General features: G+C 38.9%; 2 protein-coding genes and 1 non-coding gene across 3 annotated transcripts; 1 reads left to right on the top strand and 2 right to left on the bottom strand.

Moving 5' to 3' along the window:
• The first annotated feature begins 118 nt into the window (after nucleotides 1-118).
• On the top strand, nucleotides 119-191 carry trnar-ccu. Its single transcript has one exon. It is a non-coding gene; the product is annotated as a tRNA-Arg (tRNA).
• A 233-nt stretch (nucleotides 192-424) lies between these two features.
• Nucleotides 425-9,732, bottom strand: LOC112154488 (zinc finger protein 99). The gene is made up of 7 exons (XM_024285458.2): nucleotides 9,470-9,732; nucleotides 6,206-6,408; nucleotides 4,307-4,408; nucleotides 4,130-4,219; nucleotides 3,939-4,049; nucleotides 3,736-3,859; nucleotides 425-2,805 (listed from the first exon to the last, which is right to left on the bottom strand). Exons 1-7 carry the CDS (start codon nucleotides 9,498-9,500, stop codon nucleotides 761-763), a joined length of 2,706 nt encoding a protein of 901 aa, XP_024141226.1. The 5' UTR covers nucleotides 9,501-9,732; the 3' UTR covers nucleotides 425-760.
• A 1,191-nt stretch (nucleotides 9,733-10,923) lies between these two features.
• kdelr2b (KDEL endoplasmic reticulum protein retention receptor 2b) lies at nucleotides 10,924-17,922 on the bottom strand. Its single transcript, XM_024285551.2, has 5 exons — nucleotides 17,633-17,922; nucleotides 15,570-15,670; nucleotides 15,284-15,442; nucleotides 14,958-15,210; nucleotides 10,924-11,868 (listed from the first exon to the last, which is right to left on the bottom strand). Exons 1-5 carry the CDS (start codon nucleotides 17,721-17,723, stop codon nucleotides 11,834-11,836), a joined length of 639 nt encoding a protein of 212 aa, XP_024141319.1. The 5' UTR covers nucleotides 17,724-17,922; the 3' UTR covers nucleotides 10,924-11,833.
• Between the last annotated feature and the right edge of the window lie 1,483 nt (nucleotides 17,923-19,405).

Genomic DNA, 19,405 nt, shown 5'->3' with positions numbered 1-19,405 from the left:
TCGTAACGAAACCAATTATTCCAACCAGTTTTTGTAAACACATATGCGTTCATTTGGATATGTCAAAAAGGAATTGTATGTGGATTTTAGTCTGACGTGTGGTAGAAGTTAACGACTCGCCCCAGTGGCCTAATGGATAAGGCACTGGCCTCCTAAGCCAGGGATTGTGGGTTCGAGTCCCATCTGGGGTGGTATATTTGAATTTTGGGGTTTTATTTCCTTAAATATTGTGCTATTTTTATTTCTAAAGTCGTAGTAATAGTACATTACTTAAATTTTACTTCGAAAGACGAAGTATCATCAATACATGACTTGGCATAACTTAAATTCTTCTGTTTGCATTTTAATAGGATCCTGCAATTAAAAATTACAGAATGAATCAGTCAAGGTAAACATTTTATTCAAGAAAAATTGAATCAACTCCTAAAAGGAATTTATTTTTTTAATCACTTGTACAAAGAAATCTTCTGTAGAACTAGAGCAAACATGTCTGTAAAAATACAATGGTACACTTTTAGAAGGTAATACAATTAAGCATTTTCTAACAATCAAAGCTTGTGGCATTCATACTTAGCACTGAGACAATGGAAGGAAATGTTACTGGAAAACTTGGTTTAGTCCTTTTCTGCTCAGCATTCATACTGCCAAAGCTTGCTAATAGTTAGCCTCCTTTTTTTTTTTTACTTCTATTTACAACATTGACACGTTTTTTCAGAAGGGGATAGAGATATTGGATTGTTATTAGGATTGTTGACATGAGTTAACCATGCACGAGCCTCCTGTGTCTTTTCAGGCCATGCAAGCTTGAGAAGCCCTTGTTGCACACTGTGCAAACATAGGGTCTCTCTCCAGTGTGGGTCCGCATATGCAAAGTCAGAAAGCAGGACTGAACGAAACCTTTTTCACAGATGTTGCACTTGAACGGCCGTTCTCCTGTGTGATACCTACGGTGTATCTTCAACTCGGCGGCAGACCTGAAAGACTTGTCGCAGTCGTCGCACTTGAAAGGCCTCTCTCCGGTGTGGATCAAAGTGTGCCTGACTAGTGCGTCCTTGCCGAAGAAGCCCTTCCCGCAAAACTCGCATGGGAAACGCATGCCTTTGTGGTGGAAGTTGTCGTGTTTCAGAAGGCACCTTCTGGAGGAGAACGTCTTCCCGCACTGAGTGCAGGTGAAGATCGGGCTGGGTTTCTCAGTCACGGGTTCCCCGGAGTGATGCACACGCTGCACGTGCCTCGTCAGGGTGACACCGTGCCGGAACTTCTTCCCACATTCCCAACAGAGAAATGGATACGCTTTCGTGTGCTTCTTCTGGTGCTCCACCAAGTCGGAGTAGGAGCGGAAGCGCTTGCTGCAGTGTGTGCACTGGAAGGGCTGGTAACCCGTGTGTTTCCATTCATGCCTGATGAAACGCTTCAAACTGGCAAACGTGGTCTGACAGTGAGAGCAGGTGTAAGGCTCGGTGGGGTTGTGGACGTCGATGTAATGCTTGTGAAGGGCCTTGAACACGGGGAAGTTCTCCTCGCAGCAGTTGCACTGGAATGGAGTGTGAGATTCTTTGTGCATGGCCAGAGCGTCCGAGTCCCGTACTAACTTCATGCACACTTCACAGTACAGAGGGTTGTGTGTCTGTTTGTGGGAGTCCAGCGTGGATTTGTACTTGAACGCCTTGTCGCATTCATCACAGCGGAAACAGTGCTTGACGTCGTCTGGCTTCTCGGGATCCACCTGCTGCTCGGTGTAGCAGATGTTTCTTAAATGGTACCTGAACGTTTGCTTGCACTTGAACTCCACACTGCAGTGAGGACAGTAGAACGGACCCTCCAGGAGGCTTTTGCTGTCGTCAGGTTCCTCAGATCCCTTGGCGTATCTTTCCCCAGAGGGGAAGTAATCCGGATCCTGGGTGCTGCTGTCGGTTGCTTGCTCTTCATTTGGCTCACATGGAACCTCACCAGAGGATTTTTCACCTTCATCTCCTGGAATCTCCTCTTCCTCCTCCTCCTCTTCCTGGCCTTTTTCATCAATGTCAGCTTCTTTTAAGATCGAACACCTGTGTTGCTGCAAGTAACGCAAACTTTTGTAAAACTTTTTACAAGCGAAACAAGCGATGGGCGGTTCCTCAGCATGCTGACTCATGTGGCGCGCGAGGAACTTGGCCTGGCTCACCACCTTGCCGCACACTTTGCACGTCCTCTCGTCAAGGTCGACCTGCGACTGTGTAAACTTTCTGGGACTGCTGTTGGTGGGCTGTACTTTGCCAGACTTTCTCCACTGAGAAAGGTACCGTTTCATCTTGAGTCCCCGGTTCTTCCGCACTGGTCTGTCCCACATGGCAGCAGATTTAGAGTCCTCCCTGAAGCTTTTAACCGTGCTTTGCAATTCAAATTCCCCATCCGTGGGGCGTTTCTTCTTCCTCCCGCACCTGTTGGGCTTCTTCACACTTTCCAGCTCAGTCACCTTGCCGTCCTCACCGATGATCAGTGTCCCGGACTGCTTATTGCTGCAGTCTTCTGCTGCCTCAACCTCGTCGGTCTGAGCCTCCTGAGTGGGGTCTACCACTTCAACGTTGTCCGTTTCTGTTTTCAGCTCCTCACCAACACCAAACCACTGGGTTGGAACGCCCTCCGTGGCCTCGGCTCCCTCCACGTACACTTCCTTGTTTTCGGATTCCACCTCCATCTCCGTACATACGGTGTAGACCATACCGCTCTCTGCATCAGCGCCCGTCTGCTCATTGACGATAACAACTCTTTCCACAGGAGGCAGACACAGCGCCGACAAGATGCTGCTGTCCACAACACAAGAATCTAGAAAGGAAAAAACAAAGGACATTTTAACAAACGCATTTAGGAGATCTGCTGAATAGGACTGCCACAATCAGTCAACGAACCAATTATTAAAACAGTCGACGACTAATTTAATAGCTAATTATTCATTACTTTATATTATACGGAGTCAGAGTGTAGTACATTTAAAGTTATAATGGTATTATTCTAGCTTTTTGGACTATTTTATTTTAATATGTATTTGAACAGGGAAAGGGCTCATTCATGTACATTTCTGTAAATGTGCCAGTGTTAGCTACAGAGCTAATTTTCAACCCTGGTAGTCCCTCCTATTTTGGAATTTATTAAGGTTTTTTTAAGGCTGTTTTGGAGTTTAGCTATTATTTTAGCTACATGCTAGCTGTTTGGCTAATTTAGATTTTTTTTTCCAGATTGTTTTTGTCTAATTCTGTTTTAATGAACAAGGATTTACAGCAGGGTTCTCAAGCTGGCGGCCCGCGGCCATTTGCGGCCCCCAAGTCGACATTTTTTTCAGTTTTTCTAGGCTAATTTAGAGTTTAGCTAATATTTTAGCTGCATGCTAGCTAAATTGGCTAACCTAGGCTTTTTTTTGTTTTTTTAAATTAGGCTAATTTGGCATTTACCTATTATTTTAGCTGGCTATCAACTTCAGCGTTTTCAGATATAAATATCAGCATCTTCAGTTATCGTCAGTAGCATCTTCAGCGGCCAAATTCAGCTTACAGAATTCACACTGGCATTATTGCAGGTAATGCCAGTGTGAATACATCTAGTTTTTAGTAAGTTTAAAGTTAATGATGGTTAAGATGTGTGCTTTACTTCCTCTTTGTGCATGACCTGATTAGGAAAAAATAATTGGTTATTAGTCGAGTATTAAACTAATTGTTTGTGGCAGCGATACTGTTGAACGATAAAAAAAACAAAGCTCACCGATATCTTCTAGTTGGATGTGATCTTTCTGAGAGTCCAACATGACTTTGAGTTCATCCGGTTGAATGCAAGTTTCCAAGTATTCACTGAGGACAGATGAGGTGTCGCCAAGCAGGGATGCGATCTGGACAAACATTTACAAGTAAAAAGGTGTTTCTCATATCAACACACCTGAAACTGCATTTAGACGTGTGTGACTGTACCTGCTGGAGAGTGTGGTGAGGAAGAAGCTTTTCAAGTCTGGATAGAAAGAGCCACATCAGAGTCTGGATAGCTTTGTCATAGGTAGGCCCAAAGTCTCCAGGGAAAACATCCTGGAACACAAAGTGGCAATCTTCAAGTAGAGTCAACTTCTAAAAAGTAATGAGTTCTCTCCTGATGCATTGGAACTCACCTGGAAGAAGTTGGTTCTTTCTTCTGGATCTCTTAACAAGTTTTGGACGAGGCGCATGAAATGAGAGTTGGATGGTTCCTGTGCTTCAAACTGTTTGAAAATGAAACCAGAAGTCAAAAGTTGATCAGATTTCTCTTTAATTAGTGATATAAACAAACAGAAGAAAACTATCCCCACCTCCACGTGCCACAGAGATTTGAGGCTGTGCATTCGATCCAGGTGTGGCTGAATGATTTGGATGTCGGCCGTCTCATCAGAGCGACACAGCTCCAGGATGAGCTGCAAAACGCGAGCGGCAGGAGTAGTGAGAAGAGGAGCAGTCAGTAAGCTTTGTTCCGTCTGTTATGCAAATAGTCACAGTTTACATTGTGAAACTAAAAACATTTACTCTGGACCCAAACTGTTCAATTATCCAGCTCCTCTGCATCCTAGTTGTGCAAATTTCAAGAGTTTTTGGGTCAGATTCTGTTTGTATTGAACTGGCGGCCCATGGGCCATTTGCGGCCCCCACCTTAATATGAAAGCTCAATGCCCACTAAGCAATATTTTTTGTGTGTCCATGCTCATTTGATGATAGCTTTGTGATGTTTCAGCTTTATGTTTAAAACTTTCCATTTGCTATTGTCGTCGGATCTGGTTGTCAGAAAAGTCCTTGGTAACAGTTGCTAGCGTTGTTAGCTCCTGTCGTGTCACAGGACACAGAAGATATTGTTTAGTAGTACATAGACATGAACAAATGTTCACTAAACTTGTTCAGTAGACATAGACGATGAACCAAAGATATACAGCTTGATAAATTTAGAATGCATTCTTAGAAAAAATAAACTATTTGGATTACTTTTTCTTCTTTTTTAAAGTAAAGTGTTCCCTCACTATATCTGGGTTTACTTTTGTGATCTGTCTCAGACATTTTCAGTGTAATTCTGTGTGCTTTTCTTAAACGTGTTCTGCGTCCTGATTGGCTGGAGACCACTGCCAATCAGTCTCTTCCATACTGAATCTCTTGTACAGAGACATGCAGCTCTCCAAATTTACATATATCTTCAATCAAGAGCAGATCTTTGTTTTCATTCTAGAGTTGTGTGAATGATTTGTCAGCTTGCTAGCCTTTTTAGTGGCTATTTTGGCATATACTGAGGTGTTAAGGCTAATTCTGAGCTAGTATTTGCAACGTGCTAGCTTTTTTGTGGCTATTTTTGCATTTACTGAGGACTTTAAAGCTAATTCTAAGTTAAGCTAGAATTTAGCAATGTGCTAGCTTTTTTTGTGGCTATTTTGGCACATACTGAGGTGTTAAAGGCTAACTTGAGTTAAGCTAGTATTTAGCAACATCTTTGCTTTTTTTGCAATTTTGGCATATACTGAGGATTTTTAAGCTAATTATGAATTAAGCTAGTATATTGGCAACATGCTAGCTTTTTAGGCTATACTGGCATCTACTAAGGAACTTTGGGTTATTTTGGAGGTAAGCTAACATTTTAGCAAAACACTCACTTTTGTTTGGCTAATTTGGTATCTACTAAGGTTTTGGGCTAATTAAGTTTACACATTTTTTAATTTGCTGCAAAATTCTGCGACTTCTTTATTCCTTTAGTAATTTTAGCATTATGCAAATAGCTTTAGCATTTTCAGCAATTGCAGTAAATTTCTTCAGCATCTTCATCAAAAGGCTTCAGCATATTCAGCAACTAAATTCAGTAAAAAAGAATTCATACTCGCGTTATCGCAGGTAATGCAACTTTTTCTTGTACTGGACTTATTTTTCTACAAAAGGTTTGAACTTTGAGTGTTTAAAGAAAAGAGAAAAGTTAAAAATGTTCATGTCTGTTAGAGAAAAATATACAAACTATGTAGTGAGAGGTTTTACAGCATTAAAATGTCTATAATCTTACTGCGTGGATTTCATCTATTGTGAGTTATTTATGGAACATATGCCCCCGCGATAAATGAGGGAACACTGAAGCCCTGTTTTTCACATCCACTATCCATACAGTATTCAGTGAAATCCTGCCCGATGCTACAGACAGATAAATGTATAAAATGTAAGGGAAAAAAATAAATAAAAGAATGACTCACTCGTGCTCTGAGGCCCAAAATGAGTTCTGCTCGCTGCCTCGTGGAGAGAAGCTGAGGAACGATCTCAGTCACCATAAACACAAACTCTTCAAGCAGCCCATAATCCGACACTATTTTCTGCTCCACTGTCTGCCAGATGGCAGCAGATACGATCCGAATTGGAGACACCAGGAGGCGCAGAGTGGAGAGGGTAAGAGCGGGGCCTGCAAACAGGGGAAAAAAAAAGACTCTTCATTAGGGAAACTCAAGGAGCAATACGTCTAAAATAGACTAACATTTGACACAGTTCAGCAGCTTCTATCAGTTTTTCTCTGTACCAACTGCATCACACACAATATGTTTTGTTTTGCTAAAACCCCTCTCCAGCATCCTGCAGTGATTCTTCAAGCTATGAGATTCTGGAAAGGGTTTAAAGGACACTATTAGTTGGATATGACAGTTTTGGAAGATCCCTACAAACATGTGAAAGTCAGTAACAACAGTGTAAGACTACGAAGCAACAACATCAACACTTAACACCAGATTCCTCAACACTAGTTTCAGATCTTTAGCTTTCAAACATTTATGAGCTAAAATCAATGAAGATGATCACATTTTTGTCGTGCTCAAGTCCAGTTTTGATCTGATTTACTTTAATAATAATTACATATTTCCCCTGACTTATTAAAACACTAAAGCATTAATTAAACTGAATAAAGAGGCAGAACTTTGACATGAAGAACACACTGTGATTCCTTCACTCTGATGGTGGTACACCAGATACCGTTTCCATACAGAACCACTGATGGACATTTATCAAGTCATGGAGGTTCATCAAAACCAGATCAGACATTTGGTCCTGCTGTTCAGGAAAAACGTGAACTGGCAAAAAAGTGGGATATCAAATTTGGTCTAAGACGCGCCCCCAAAAAGGTTTATGAGTTTTTAAGAGCATAAAGAGAATCTCCTTGCTGTAAAGCTTCTATTCTTTAAAATCGTCACCCGAGGAAGCAGAAGAAAAATTAATTTAGACTTTAAATCTTTTCTTTTCAAATCTCAAGTTATTTAAGTGAAACCAATAACTTACTGACACTATTAAATCGACAAATCCAATTCCGTTTTTAAATATGCATTTTTCTAATGATACAATTAATTTGCAATTTGATTAAATAGATAAGATTTTATAAAAAGAAAAGATAAACATAATAAAGTATTCTTAATTCAAAGCTGTAAACTAAACAATGCCTTTTTATTTAAAATTAAGTTTTTTCCATTGATTTAAATGAAAACGTTTTTACCATTTCCTGTAATAATATAAATAAATTATTGCTTTCTTCAAACCCAGCCTTTGTGTTTTTATGCTCCCCCTTCAGCTGAAAGAACAACACTAGCCAAAACATAAAAACCTTGAATATCAAAGATCCAGATTCCAGCTCAGACGAGAAAAACAAAGACGTTCATGGATCTATTTTTCAGCAAATGGATGCATCAGGATGGAAGCTTGTGATGCTGAAACAAAAAGGAACTATGACAATACATTAATTCTTTCAAATACGAGTCATTTTTAGGGTATGTTGTTGTGAACAGCTCAGTTCACACTTTAAGGAATTTGTTTAAAAAGTTTTTAACTTCTTTTACTCGTTAATTTAAATTTATAGCTCCACTGAAGTCTTAACCATTGGGCCGTCATGGCTGACAGTGTCTAATACTAATTATTATTTGCATTTTAATTTGTTTTAGTCTGTTTTTCTGAGAGGCATTCAGTGTTGACAGAAAACTATTCAGACATTTGTTTAAAAAGCAGCTTTGAATTTCTTCTAGTTAAATATCAATACCTTTTATCTTTGGAGGACAAATACTTTACTGTCCATTAAACCATTTATCTTACAGTTTTACTGCAGCAGGATGCAGTGAGGCTTTACACATATTCTTCTCATCTGTTTTCAACTAAGTAGAAAGGGAACTTCTCTCCATCCTGACCACTTTAAATTTGTACTTCCTTGTGGTTGTCAAAGACAAGCAGTCTATGTTTGAGTCTTGAGATGATTTAATGATACTCTTGAAGCAAAATGTGAGACTGGAGTGGGTGAATAATTTTTGTTCTTGGTACTATGAACTGCCACAAACGATTATTTTAATAGTCAACTAATCACTGATTATTTTTACACATTAAGTCGACTAATCAGGTCATGCACAAACTGGATGTAAAGCACACATCTTAACCATCATTAGCTTTAAACTAACTAAAAATAAAGACAATAAAGATGATAGTTTATTCAACTTTAAATAAATCGTGCAGCCTCTGCCCTTCATTAATTTCTGGGAATAAAACAAGATTAAAAGATGAGAGAAAGATGTATAAGGAATATACTTTACATCAAACTCATTTTGACAGGTGACCTTTGACCCTAAACATTCCATCAAAGTCATTGTGACAGATGCCCCGCCCCTCAAGATGACATAACAGTTTAATATGAATTTTATATAAAAAGGGTATATATGGTCTAATCGTGGCAGCCCTACTTTGAACATTTTTCCTACAGTGAATCAAACTTCAGTTAACACATTCATAGCATACATGAGGCTCTACTAAATTACACTAAGAACATTAAAGACTTTTTTATGTAAATGTATCTTATTGTAGGATTGATGTGTGATAATTTATATGTAAAATGATGCACAAAAAAATAAACATTTCTACCAAACTAAAGATGTCATTTTAATTGTATTTAAATCTGAACCCTATTGCTTTGTTAAGTTATTATGTATATGTCAATTTTATTACTAAGATACTAATTTATGTCAAAGACACAGATGGAAACAGCTTCATGAATATTGACAATGACATTTTGAGGACTTTAGTATTTTACTCGGGGGGAAAAACAGAATTCCCTTGTTTCAGCAACAAAATACGGACAATTTTTTGCATGAACAATAATTCAAAAGTATACACCTCACAACTTGTCACAGATTCACCACTCATTTTTTAGTATCTCACACTTTCCAAGAGAAAAACATTCTAACTTAACTGTTACTTAAGAGTCTGGTTAGCTAGCATTAGCTTAGCTAGTTGTAGCATCCTAAAAAATAAACTACAAAGAAAAACGACGTTCTGTGTTTGTTAAAGTCAAAGCTCAGATAGAAGGACTTTAAGTCTTCTTTAATCGATAAATATTTTACTTTATGTTTAAATTTGACATTTATCGGCGTAGTTAGCCATGCTATTCCCGCGCGCGCGCGCGCGTTGCGGCCTAGCTGCACCGATGTCAGAACTTAGAAACTCACCGCGTAATTCAGAAATGTCTTTTTCCATCATAAACTATGCACAGTGAGGGGAAACAGCGTCCGTGACTCGGCCAGAGTCCGTGGTTATTTCCCGGCTGCAGGTTTTTACGCCAAAAATCTTGCTAAGATCTTTCTGCGTCAGCGGTTGCTCCAAATTCCGTCTAGAACAACAATCCGACCTGAAACAACGGCCTGTCATTTCAGTTCTGCCCCGGTGCGTCAGCGGTTGTCAGCAGTTCCGTCTAGAATAAGCGTACCACCCGAAACACCAGCCTCATTAGTTCCGTTCCAGTTTTGACATTTTTATGAATTACTCTTGAATGTTTCCTCTGTTTTTTATTTGCAACTCTTTACCAGAGCTGAATGAAACTCAGTGCAGGAAAAACAATCACTTTCTCAAAACATGAGTTAAGTCAGGTGTAGTTTTGTGAAAGTGTAATTGTGAAATAAAGCAAAACAAGGTAAAAACTGATTAATTGAACAGTAAAAAGAAAAAATAAATGACTATATATGGCATAATATATAGTAAATATATTGACTACAATATAAGAGAACTAGACAGAATCAACAAGTGAGCCAACATTTCTATGGGAATTGTCCTTTTACTGAAAGCGACTCTGGAGAATCTTGTCAAACATTTCAATTAACGTGTGGGCCTGCAGGTACCATATGCTTTTATTGAGACGTCTGATTGGTCAGTTTATAACTTGAATAACTTACAATAAAGAAATATCAGAAACAATAAAGAAATATACCAAAGCAAGGTTTCTTTGTCTCTTACACAAAAAAAAAAAAAATTAAAGCAGGGGTCACCAACAGACAGCTTGACACAAAGAAAGCTTGCTTNNNATATATATATATATATATATATATATATATATGAGTGTGTGTGTGTGTGTGTGCATTTGTAAAAACAAGTGGGAAAAAGAAGTGCTAACTGCAATAAAATATAATTCTGTTGCTATAAATCAGCAAAAGAAACAAAATGAAAAATGGAGGGACTAATCGCTTTAAATGAAGATTTGATCTTATGTAGTCCTGATAGCATTTCAATTTACAAAGTTGTGAGCATGTCATTTACAAGATTTCTGAAATATTCAAGGCTCCTATGAAGCAACTCCATCAACCAAACTTCACATCCATTCCTTTGCAACCAGCACATGTCAAGCAGTTTCTTGATTATGGAATTCTAATCCAAAACCTTTTTCTGGGACTAAGCTGAGGCCCCACATAACGTTTAAAGGTCAATAGTGGCAGGATCTGCAGAAAGTTGGTGACTTCTGTTGGATTCTCTGTGCCATAATTGGTCTTCCTATAAGGTAAAATTGTCAAATTAAAAGCCTTAAAAAGCCCTCAGAAATGCTCAAACATCCAATTTTAAGGTGGAATCATTTGGAACGAAGGTTGGAAAACACGAATGTTAAGTTTTAGTGGAATCACGGCACCAAGTCAAATGTTATCCAATATGTTTTTATTTGTAGTGCCAAGATCATGCAAAAAAACTCATTCAAAAAGGCTGAAAAGTCTACAGCAAATGAATGATTGTGCTGCTTCCCTTCAACAGGATAACAATCATTCACAACACAGAGGCTGCTCCATGGACTCAGTTTATTAGAAACAAAGAAAAGAAAATTATAAATACACCTGAATCTAAAAGACTGAATCTTTCTGCCATGAACAGCATCTTAATGGTGGATATTTAAAACAAAAAAAGAGCTTGGCAATGTGGTGGAATTACAGGAAAAGGGGCTCCATGAGGGGTTTAATGTGCAGGCAGTTCATTTGCCTCAATTAAAGCTGTGCTTTGTGTTTCGACTCCACATTGGAAAAAAATAGACTGAGGCATCAATGCTGGCAGAATCTGGACAAGAAATCTTACATTTTTGGGAAAAAAATTGAGATAAGTGAGGAAACTTCACACACCGCTAAAAAAAAAAAACAAGCTGAAAAGAAATTAGCATCCAGAGAAATCCTCTTCATGAAAAACGTTACACATTTATTCCGATTACAAATGTTCAATATTATCCCACCACATCAAGTCTGCAAATTTACACCTTCTGCTGTTGAATTCAACAAACATTTCATGTAGAAAACCTTTTGCACTTTTTTTTCTTCCTTTATACAGAGCAATAAAAAAACCTTAAGGCAAGATGCGTCAAACAGAAATCCAGAGCAGCCTCGTGGTGAGTCCGGATCAGGTGGAGGCGCGGCGACGGAGGCGGCTCCTGCTCTGTCTCAGGCATCTTGCACTGGATGGAGGGGAAGACGAGGAAACGGCGGCGGGTTTGTTTCAGAGCCGTCCGCGGCTGTTCGTCCTCCCCTCAGACTCCTGTGAGAGTCTGCTCTAACACTTGTCTCTGGCACTCAGGCTGGCAGACTCAGCTTCTTTCCTTTCAGTACTGGAAGACGACAAAGAAGACCGTAAGTCATGAGGGTAATGAAGCATGGTCCCAGAACAGAAGCTGGACTTCCCTTGGTTCTGATCCGAGCACAAACGAGACAGTCCAACCCACAAACTTAATCAACTGCTTAAGAGTTTATTTGCTACAAACTTACATGTAAAACCTGGTTAATAGCTTAGGAAAAAAACTAAAAATCGGACTTTTAATTAAAACTTTAGACATGGATTGCCTGGATTGAAGAGAAAATTAGTAAATTAAGTGATGATCAAGGAGTTTCAATGAACTCCTCAATCCTTTTCCAAACTCTTATTTTAGACCTTTTGGGCTTTCTCGCTGATATTTATTTATTTATTTTTGTTAAATTTTCCATTTCGTAACGGTGCACTATGTTCTGCATCTTGATTGGCTGTTGACATTGCCAATCAATCTCCTCTGACCTGTGTCTCCTGTACAGAATGTGCTCTGTTTGCCACATTTACATAAATCTTCTATGAAGATCAGATCTTTGTTTTCATTCTATAATACTTAACTGATTTTCTAAGAAGGTTTGATCTTTTGAGAGTTTAAACAAGAGAGAAAAGGGTTAAAATATCACAAGAGTTTTACAATCTTAAAACATCTGTGAAGAAGACTACTTTAAGAATTTATTTTTGGACTTAATTCCCAGAATAAAAAAGGAACACTTAAGCAGCTTTATTTACAGATTTAGACAGAAACTTGTTGGAAAGATGAAATTATTTTAGGGTTTTATAAGTGCGAATGCATGAGTAACAAACATTTCTGTGAGGAAACGATTTGTAAGATCGGACAGTTTAATGCCAATTGGTGGAAGAATCCTAAAGATACAATTCTTTAATGTAACTAAATATAACTGAACTAAAAATAGAATAAACTAAGAGTTACTTGAAACACTTCAGTTGTCCATATTGGCAAACCACATATTGAACAAAAATACATCATTACCCAATGAAATGATGTGAGAATGTCTTCTAAGGATAATCAATAAACACTCTTTTTTGTTACTTGATAAATAACCTGACACAGTCCGGATTAGGAGATCTATAAAGGAGTGAGATTACAGAAATTCATAAATTCTTCCCATTTCCTTTCAAGCATTAAATTAGACTTCATTAGATAATTTATTATATCTAATTAATCTAATGTGACGTGAGTGTAATAAACGCACTACTGCAAAAATGTTATTATATTTATGAGTAATTACACCATTAAGAAGAAGGGATCCTCTTTTTTCATCTTTATTTATCTTTCTTTGCTTTCTTATCTATGGATTTCTACAGAAGCCAAATATGGCCTGCCCGACTTTTTTTTGATAGTATTCTCGTGATAACGAGACAGTGGATCTCATTAACATGAGAAGACAAAATTAGTTTTCTATCGCTAACGAGATCCACTGTCTTGTTATCACAACCGAAAAACGAAAATTAGTTTTCTTGTGATAACGAGATCCACTGTCTCGTTATCACGACAAAAAATAAAAATAAAAAATTAGTTTCTGGTGATAACGGGATCTACTGTCTCATTATCATTAGAAGACAATACTAGTTGTCTTGAGATATTGAGAACCACTGTCTCGTTATTACAAGAAATTTGTAATTTTTTTCTTGTGATAACAAGATAATGAAGAATATACTGTAGCGTCCCACTCTCCCTTGGAGTGGCTGAATGTCAGACCTCAGGGCCGCCGAGCGTTTCTGCCCTTTTGTCATCACTGAGCTCTGGACATACACAGCAAACAGAGCAGTTTATCAGAAAAAACGTAGAATACCAGAATAACTGATCCATTTATACTTTATTGATTTAATAGTGTCAATATTTGAAAAACTGCTTTATACAAAAAAGTATTGTAGCAAACTCAGTGGCTGTCTGAGTTTGCTTATGTCCTGAGCTATGTGAACGCGCCACGCGGAGATGCTCGTCAGCCTTGGGTTCTGTCAATCAACCTGCTTTTTCTGGGGTTTTAGGGAAATAAAGAGAGGGGGGGCTGATGCATGAGAAGGAACTTAGGCTTTTGAGGAGCAAAGATCCACTAATAAATAAAAAATAGACTAAAAAACAACTTTTGGGAGTGTTTTCTTCTGATGTTTTTGTTGTTAACCACAAAATAAAGAAACTTAAAACAAAGTCTTGGCGTCTCCATCTGGGAAAGAGAGAGAGGGACACAGTATATTGTTCCTTATCTCCTTGTCATGAGAAAAAAAAATATTTTGTCATGATAATGAGATAGTGGAGCTCGTTATCTAGAAAAAAAGATTTTAAAAAAGTAGGACTGGCCGTTTTTGGTTCTGTAGATTTAATAGCAGGAGGGCGAGTAAACAGATGGGTAATGACAAGTGGAAGGGCTTACTACTGGACAACAGCCCCACCCACAACTCAAAGGTGAATTTCAAATGAACTCCTGCCGCACTGCAGAAACTATGTTTAAGAGAACGACACAAGTGTTTAGATTTAGGCTAAAAAATTGCATAATTATGATTATAATTAAAAGACCCCTGGGAACGCTTTGAAAATAGATCAGTAGATGATCGGAGTGGAACTTTAAAAAACACTCTTCAGATGTTTGTGAGCAAACATCTGAAGAGTGATGCCGACATGCCTCAGCAGCAGAGAACGTCTCCTTCTAAGTCAAACCACAATCCGGTTTTTCTTCTGCCAGCTGGAAACTTTCAAATTGATTCAGACAATATCAAATCTCTGCACTCTATTTCGCCATTGACTGTTTTTGTCTGCAGCTTCTGACGAGAATTTCTAGGCCCTAAACAGGGTGAGAAAGATTTTAGTAGTTTCCCACTCTTAACATCTTGTGATCTATTGTAAAAGTGTTTCCAGTGGTCTTTTAATTATGATGTTTTTATCCAAAAGCAAAAACCTGTCTTGTTTTCCAGGACATAATTTCTGCAGAATGACAGGAGTTCATTAGTTATCGGCGAGACTGTTGGCGTGGAAGAACGCTGCCCCCTTCCCATCCTCGATGGCAGAAACAAAAGGAATTCCTCACAAGTTTTCAACCCAGTGGTCCTTTTACCTTCAGGCTTCTGCATGTCTCTGAGAAGACGGAGATAACTCACCTTTTGTCACATAAAGGTAGAAGAAGTCGCAGTAGAGGATGGTCTGCACCACTCCGGCCACGATGGCGATCATATCGAAGAAGCCCTCAAAGTAGAACCTCCATATCCAGTTGAAGAGGTACAGAGCTCGGTAGAGTCCCAGGAAGAACAGGTAGTGGGTGGTGATGGTCTCTGCCTCGCCGGTTTTGCTGATCATGAAGAGCTGGGGGAGGATGGCCACCGACTCCAGGTAGATGGAGAAGGTCCAGAGGATCTGGAACAGAAGAATGTTTTACGTTTCTTTGCTAAATCGAATCTGCATCCAACATCATGGCTGGATTTCCAACCTCCAGAGGGGAGAAGTCATGGTTGACGAGGAAAGCCAGCCCGCCGACGGGGACGACGAGGAACTCCACCCTGAATGTGTCGTGGTTCCCGTCATACGTGGCCTTAAACTTCACGTAGATCAGGTAAACAGTGGCGTAGGCACACCCGATGTAGATGACCTGAAGCAGAAGAACAGCGGTCTCAGCACAAACTGCACTGGTGTAGTGTTGCACACCATCCCTCAGCAAACAGAGGCGTGCCGACGTAAGGTTCCTGCACACTTTGGATCGCCGCCGGCGGCTTTACCTTCATGGTGGTGTTGTAGAAGGAGATGAAGGATGTGAGCAGGTCCAGGTAGCGAGTGGTGAACACCAAAGCAAACAGCACCTGGCTCTTCCCAGAAATACCTGCAGGCAGAATGAAGAGCTGAGCAAAACCAGGGGGAGTTTATGCAGAGGAACCGGCAGCATCTTGTAAAAATCCATTTACAAAAATGACGGAACTAGGTTGCACAGGGAACATAGAGCCAAGGCAACCAAGGAATGGCTTAAGAAGAAGCAGATCAAGGTTATGGAGCGGTCCAGCCAGCCTATGGACCTCAATCCTGTAGAAAACTGCTGAAGCTCATTGTTTCCCAGCAATAGCCACCAATTCATAATTATTTAAAAAGTCATTTGTAAAGAAGAATGGACTAAAATTCCTCCTTATATGTGCAGAAACCTGATCATCAACTACAAGAAACATCTGATCTATGTGCTGACAAGAGGGTTCAAATTCCGTCAATTTAATGTAATTAAAGGTTTTGACTAACAGACTGTCAGTTGTCTTTTTAAGAGGGCAAACCTCCAAAAATATATAAATAAATATATATTTACGCAACCAACTCACAACAAAAGAATTGAGGAAATTTGCTCAAGTTGGAGCCAATGCTGATGTGATGCATTAGAATTTGCAGCCATTTAGAAAATAACATAAATATTTGCTATGTAACTTCATATTTATGGAAATTTCTTCAATGCATTTGGTTTCCTGTTTTAAATGACAGCACAAACATCCTATAATTGGTTTGTTTTTATAACACTTTGACTTCTTTAGATCTACCAAATACTTTTTTGTTGTACACACTAAAATTATGCAGGTGTGTGCAGGTACAAACAGAAAACAACGGAATATTAAAGCTTTAAATTAAGAAAATAAGCTATGTCGACTGAGTTCTAACTTTATTCAAAACATGTAGGTATCATTAACATTAATTTGGTTTTTTAATTATGATATTTTTTGGCAAAAAATAAAATAAATTGTGTCATTTTTTAGGAGAGTTTCTGCAGGAGTTAATTTGAAATTCACCCTAGAGTTGGGACTATTTTTTTTTTTTTTTTGCTCATTTTTTTATCTGCTCTTTTTTTTAATGACGGTTTGAATAAAGAAATACTAAGAATGACACATTTAAGCCTAATTTTCTTCACACATGTCCTCCATCGTGAGAAAATGCCAAAAGAACATGTTAAAAACAGAATTTTTGGTGCTTAAAGCTGTAAATGACAGTGTAAAAAAAGTTCTGGGAGCAACCAGCTGTTCATTCAAATCAAATTCATCTTTATTGACATAGCACTTGAAATACTTAACATAAAAGAAAGTGCATTCATTCATGAACAGATGTCTACTTCCTGGGTTCACCAGCTGTCATCAGAACTACTTTTGTTTACTCCTGAGTTTCATTCACATGTTGGCCCTTTTAAGGAGCTACTGCTTCTACCTGCACAGAGACACTCAGCCAGCTGCAGCTTCATCCTCTGTGTTGTAAATGATCTAAAGTGCCCTCTGTCCCAGTTCACAGGGAGGTTAGCAACCTGTGCACCTCATTGATAAAACGCCCGCAAGTTTAGCTGCTTAATCTCCTGCAAACGTCAATGATAACTCATGTGACCGGTTGATACCGAACTCAACCTTTGCTCGTTAACGAAGAAAGCAGATGGTTTGTGGAGGGTTTACCCGCTTCCACATCCAAACGAGCCGCGACCCCGGAGCCCCGGTGCCACGTCAGAGGTCACGCTGAGCTGGAGTGGAGCCCGAGGGGGAGAGTAAAGTGCAGCAGAGGCCCGGGGGAAACGGCAGCCCTCCACTCATGATACCTCTCATTTACAAACGACAGCTTCAGCCTCCACACCTGTCCGCCTGTCAGTGACAGCTACGGCGCCGTTAGCGCGCGGTGACAACACACCGGTGCTAGCAAAGAAGCTAGCATTAGCCGTTGACAGGTTAAGAAGCGCAGCGAGTGAAGTTAAAACAACAAACCCGGTTCAACAACAAAAAAAGATAGTTTTAAATACCAGCTTTGAGTTCTGAATTCAAAAGGGCACTGGACTCACCGGCACAAGACCTGGTCTTCCATATTTTTAGCAGCAGAATGATGATGGCTGCTAGGTGGGACAGATCACCGGTTAGCCGGAAAATGTTCATGCTGGAGGAAGCGCCTTTCCTCGGAAACCGATGGTAAACTCTCAAAAGAAGCCCGGTGGTCTCCGGTAACGATTTCTAACCAAACTGATAACGATGGACAGCAAGGTGACAGCAGAATAGTACGATTCTAGCAGTAGAAGATGGGAAAATGGCGAGGAAAGAGCGACGTGGCTCGGGGACGTGGCCAACGCGCTATCAGCCAATGAGAAGATGGAAACGCATGTGGATCAGCCAATCAGAAGAGCGAAACCCCTAATTTGCATACAGGATGTTACGAATGCTGCGTTTGAGTTTGCTGGAAAAAAATAGTAAATTCGACCTTATCACACAACCAAGTCAGCTTCAAAGTCTGTAGATCAAGTCATTAACGACTTTATGTGACACTTTACTTCCAAAAGTAATATTTTAAAATAATTTGAAATGGTGGCTTTTAAAATAAATAGATTCTCACTGTTTGAACTTTTGCCTTTTGGCTTCCCCTACCTCCATCCAACCCTACACTCTTCATCCTTGTCCTATCCTCTTCATTGCACCTTAAAAACTTTATGTTCCATACTGCTGTGTATATATTTACATTAAAATGTGATATTGATTCCCTTCTTTCACTTTGATTTTTACAGTAAGAAAAGATAACTTGCATCAACAAGAACAACTGAATTAGAGAATACTAATCCCCTCTGCTATGTGTTGCACATAATTTTTTTTATTAGTACACGCTTTGACAAATAGTGCAAAAAATGTGAACGACTGTTTATTTATTTTTTTTTTGTTGCCAGATTTGACATTCTAGATTATTTTAAACGTTTTAACATGTTTAAGAACATTTCCCCAAATGTTTAGTTTTTACTCATTGACATGTTTGGATTTCTTCTATCACATTCCAAGCAATCTTCAATTAAAAATTATTTATATTAAAAAAAATTATAATAAAAAAACAAATAAACCAAATAAAACATTTTAACCAGTTTACTATAAAATTGTCACCTAAGAAGATTAAAAAGACAGCATATTATCTCAAAGTTCCAACCAGAGACTGTGCTTAAAATGGTAGATAAAAAAAAAAGTCTGGCATAAATCCTTAAAAACAATCTCCAAGACTTAGTTTGTAACCTTAGTTTACAAAGTCTGTTGATTCTGTGATTTAAATTTTTAATCTAGGGATTTTTTTCTAGTGTTGCAACTATAGTGGAACTCTCCTGACTTTTCCTGATTTTTTTTTTTTAATTATATGTTTCATTTTTTAAGTCACCCTGTGACAGACTGGCGACCTGTCCAGGGTGAACCCACCTTCGCCCATCAGCAGCCGGTATAGGCTCCGGCACCACCGCGACCCCGAAAGGGAAGAAGCGGTCAAGAAGATGGATGGATGAATGAATGAATTTTTTAAGTCTAGTCACAATTCTTAGTCTTTCAAAAGAAGTAAACATTTGTAAATTAAAACAATCTTTCAATGTCATTCTTCAAGCTTTCCAAAATTTTCTACTGTTTTTCGTCAATAGTCAAGATATTTATTTATACCACACACAAGACAATTTTGTGAGAAATATCTGAAGTACAGGAAGAAAACTTATTGAAGGTGTAGAACCTTTTTAAATGTTATTCAATATTTATTTTAGCTGACCAGAGCTAGGAGTTGTGTTGGGAAAATGGGGAGAAAAAAAAAGCCAGGAACGCCGCAGACG

This window comes from Oryzias melastigma, linkage group LG19 (assembly GCF_002922805.2).
Source record: "Oryzias melastigma strain HK-1 linkage group LG19, ASM292280v2, whole genome shotgun sequence".
Classification (NCBI taxonomy): Eukaryota; Metazoa; Chordata; class Actinopteri; order Beloniformes; family Adrianichthyidae; genus Oryzias; species Oryzias melastigma.
The sequence above is the reverse complement of the archived record's forward strand: the minus strand, read 5'-3'. Positions and strand labels throughout refer to the sequence as shown.

Coding starts and splice junctions, on each gene's coding strand:
- kdelr2b (XM_024285551.2), bottom strand. CDS start 17,723: ATGAACATTTTCCGGCTAACCGGTGATCTGTCCCACCTAGCAGCCATC. Junction 15,443..15,569: donor TCTACAACACCACCATGAAG/GTAAAGCCGCCG, acceptor CTTCTGCTTCAG/GTCATCTACATCGGGTGTGC. Junction 15,211..15,283: donor ATGACTTCTCCCCTCTGGAG/GTTGGAAATCCA, acceptor CTTCTGTTCCAG/ATCCTCTGGACCTTCTCCAT.
- LOC112154488 (XM_024285458.2), bottom strand. CDS start 9,500: ATGATGGAAAAAGACATTTCTGAATTACGCG. Junction 4,409..6,205: donor TTTTGGGCCTCAGAGCACGA/GTGAGTCATTCT, acceptor CGCGTTTTGCAG/CTCATCCTGGAGCTGTGTCG. Junction 3,860..3,938: donor CTCACCACACTCTCCAGCAG/GTACAGTCACAC, acceptor ATGTTTGTCCAG/ATCGCATCCCTGCTTGGCGA.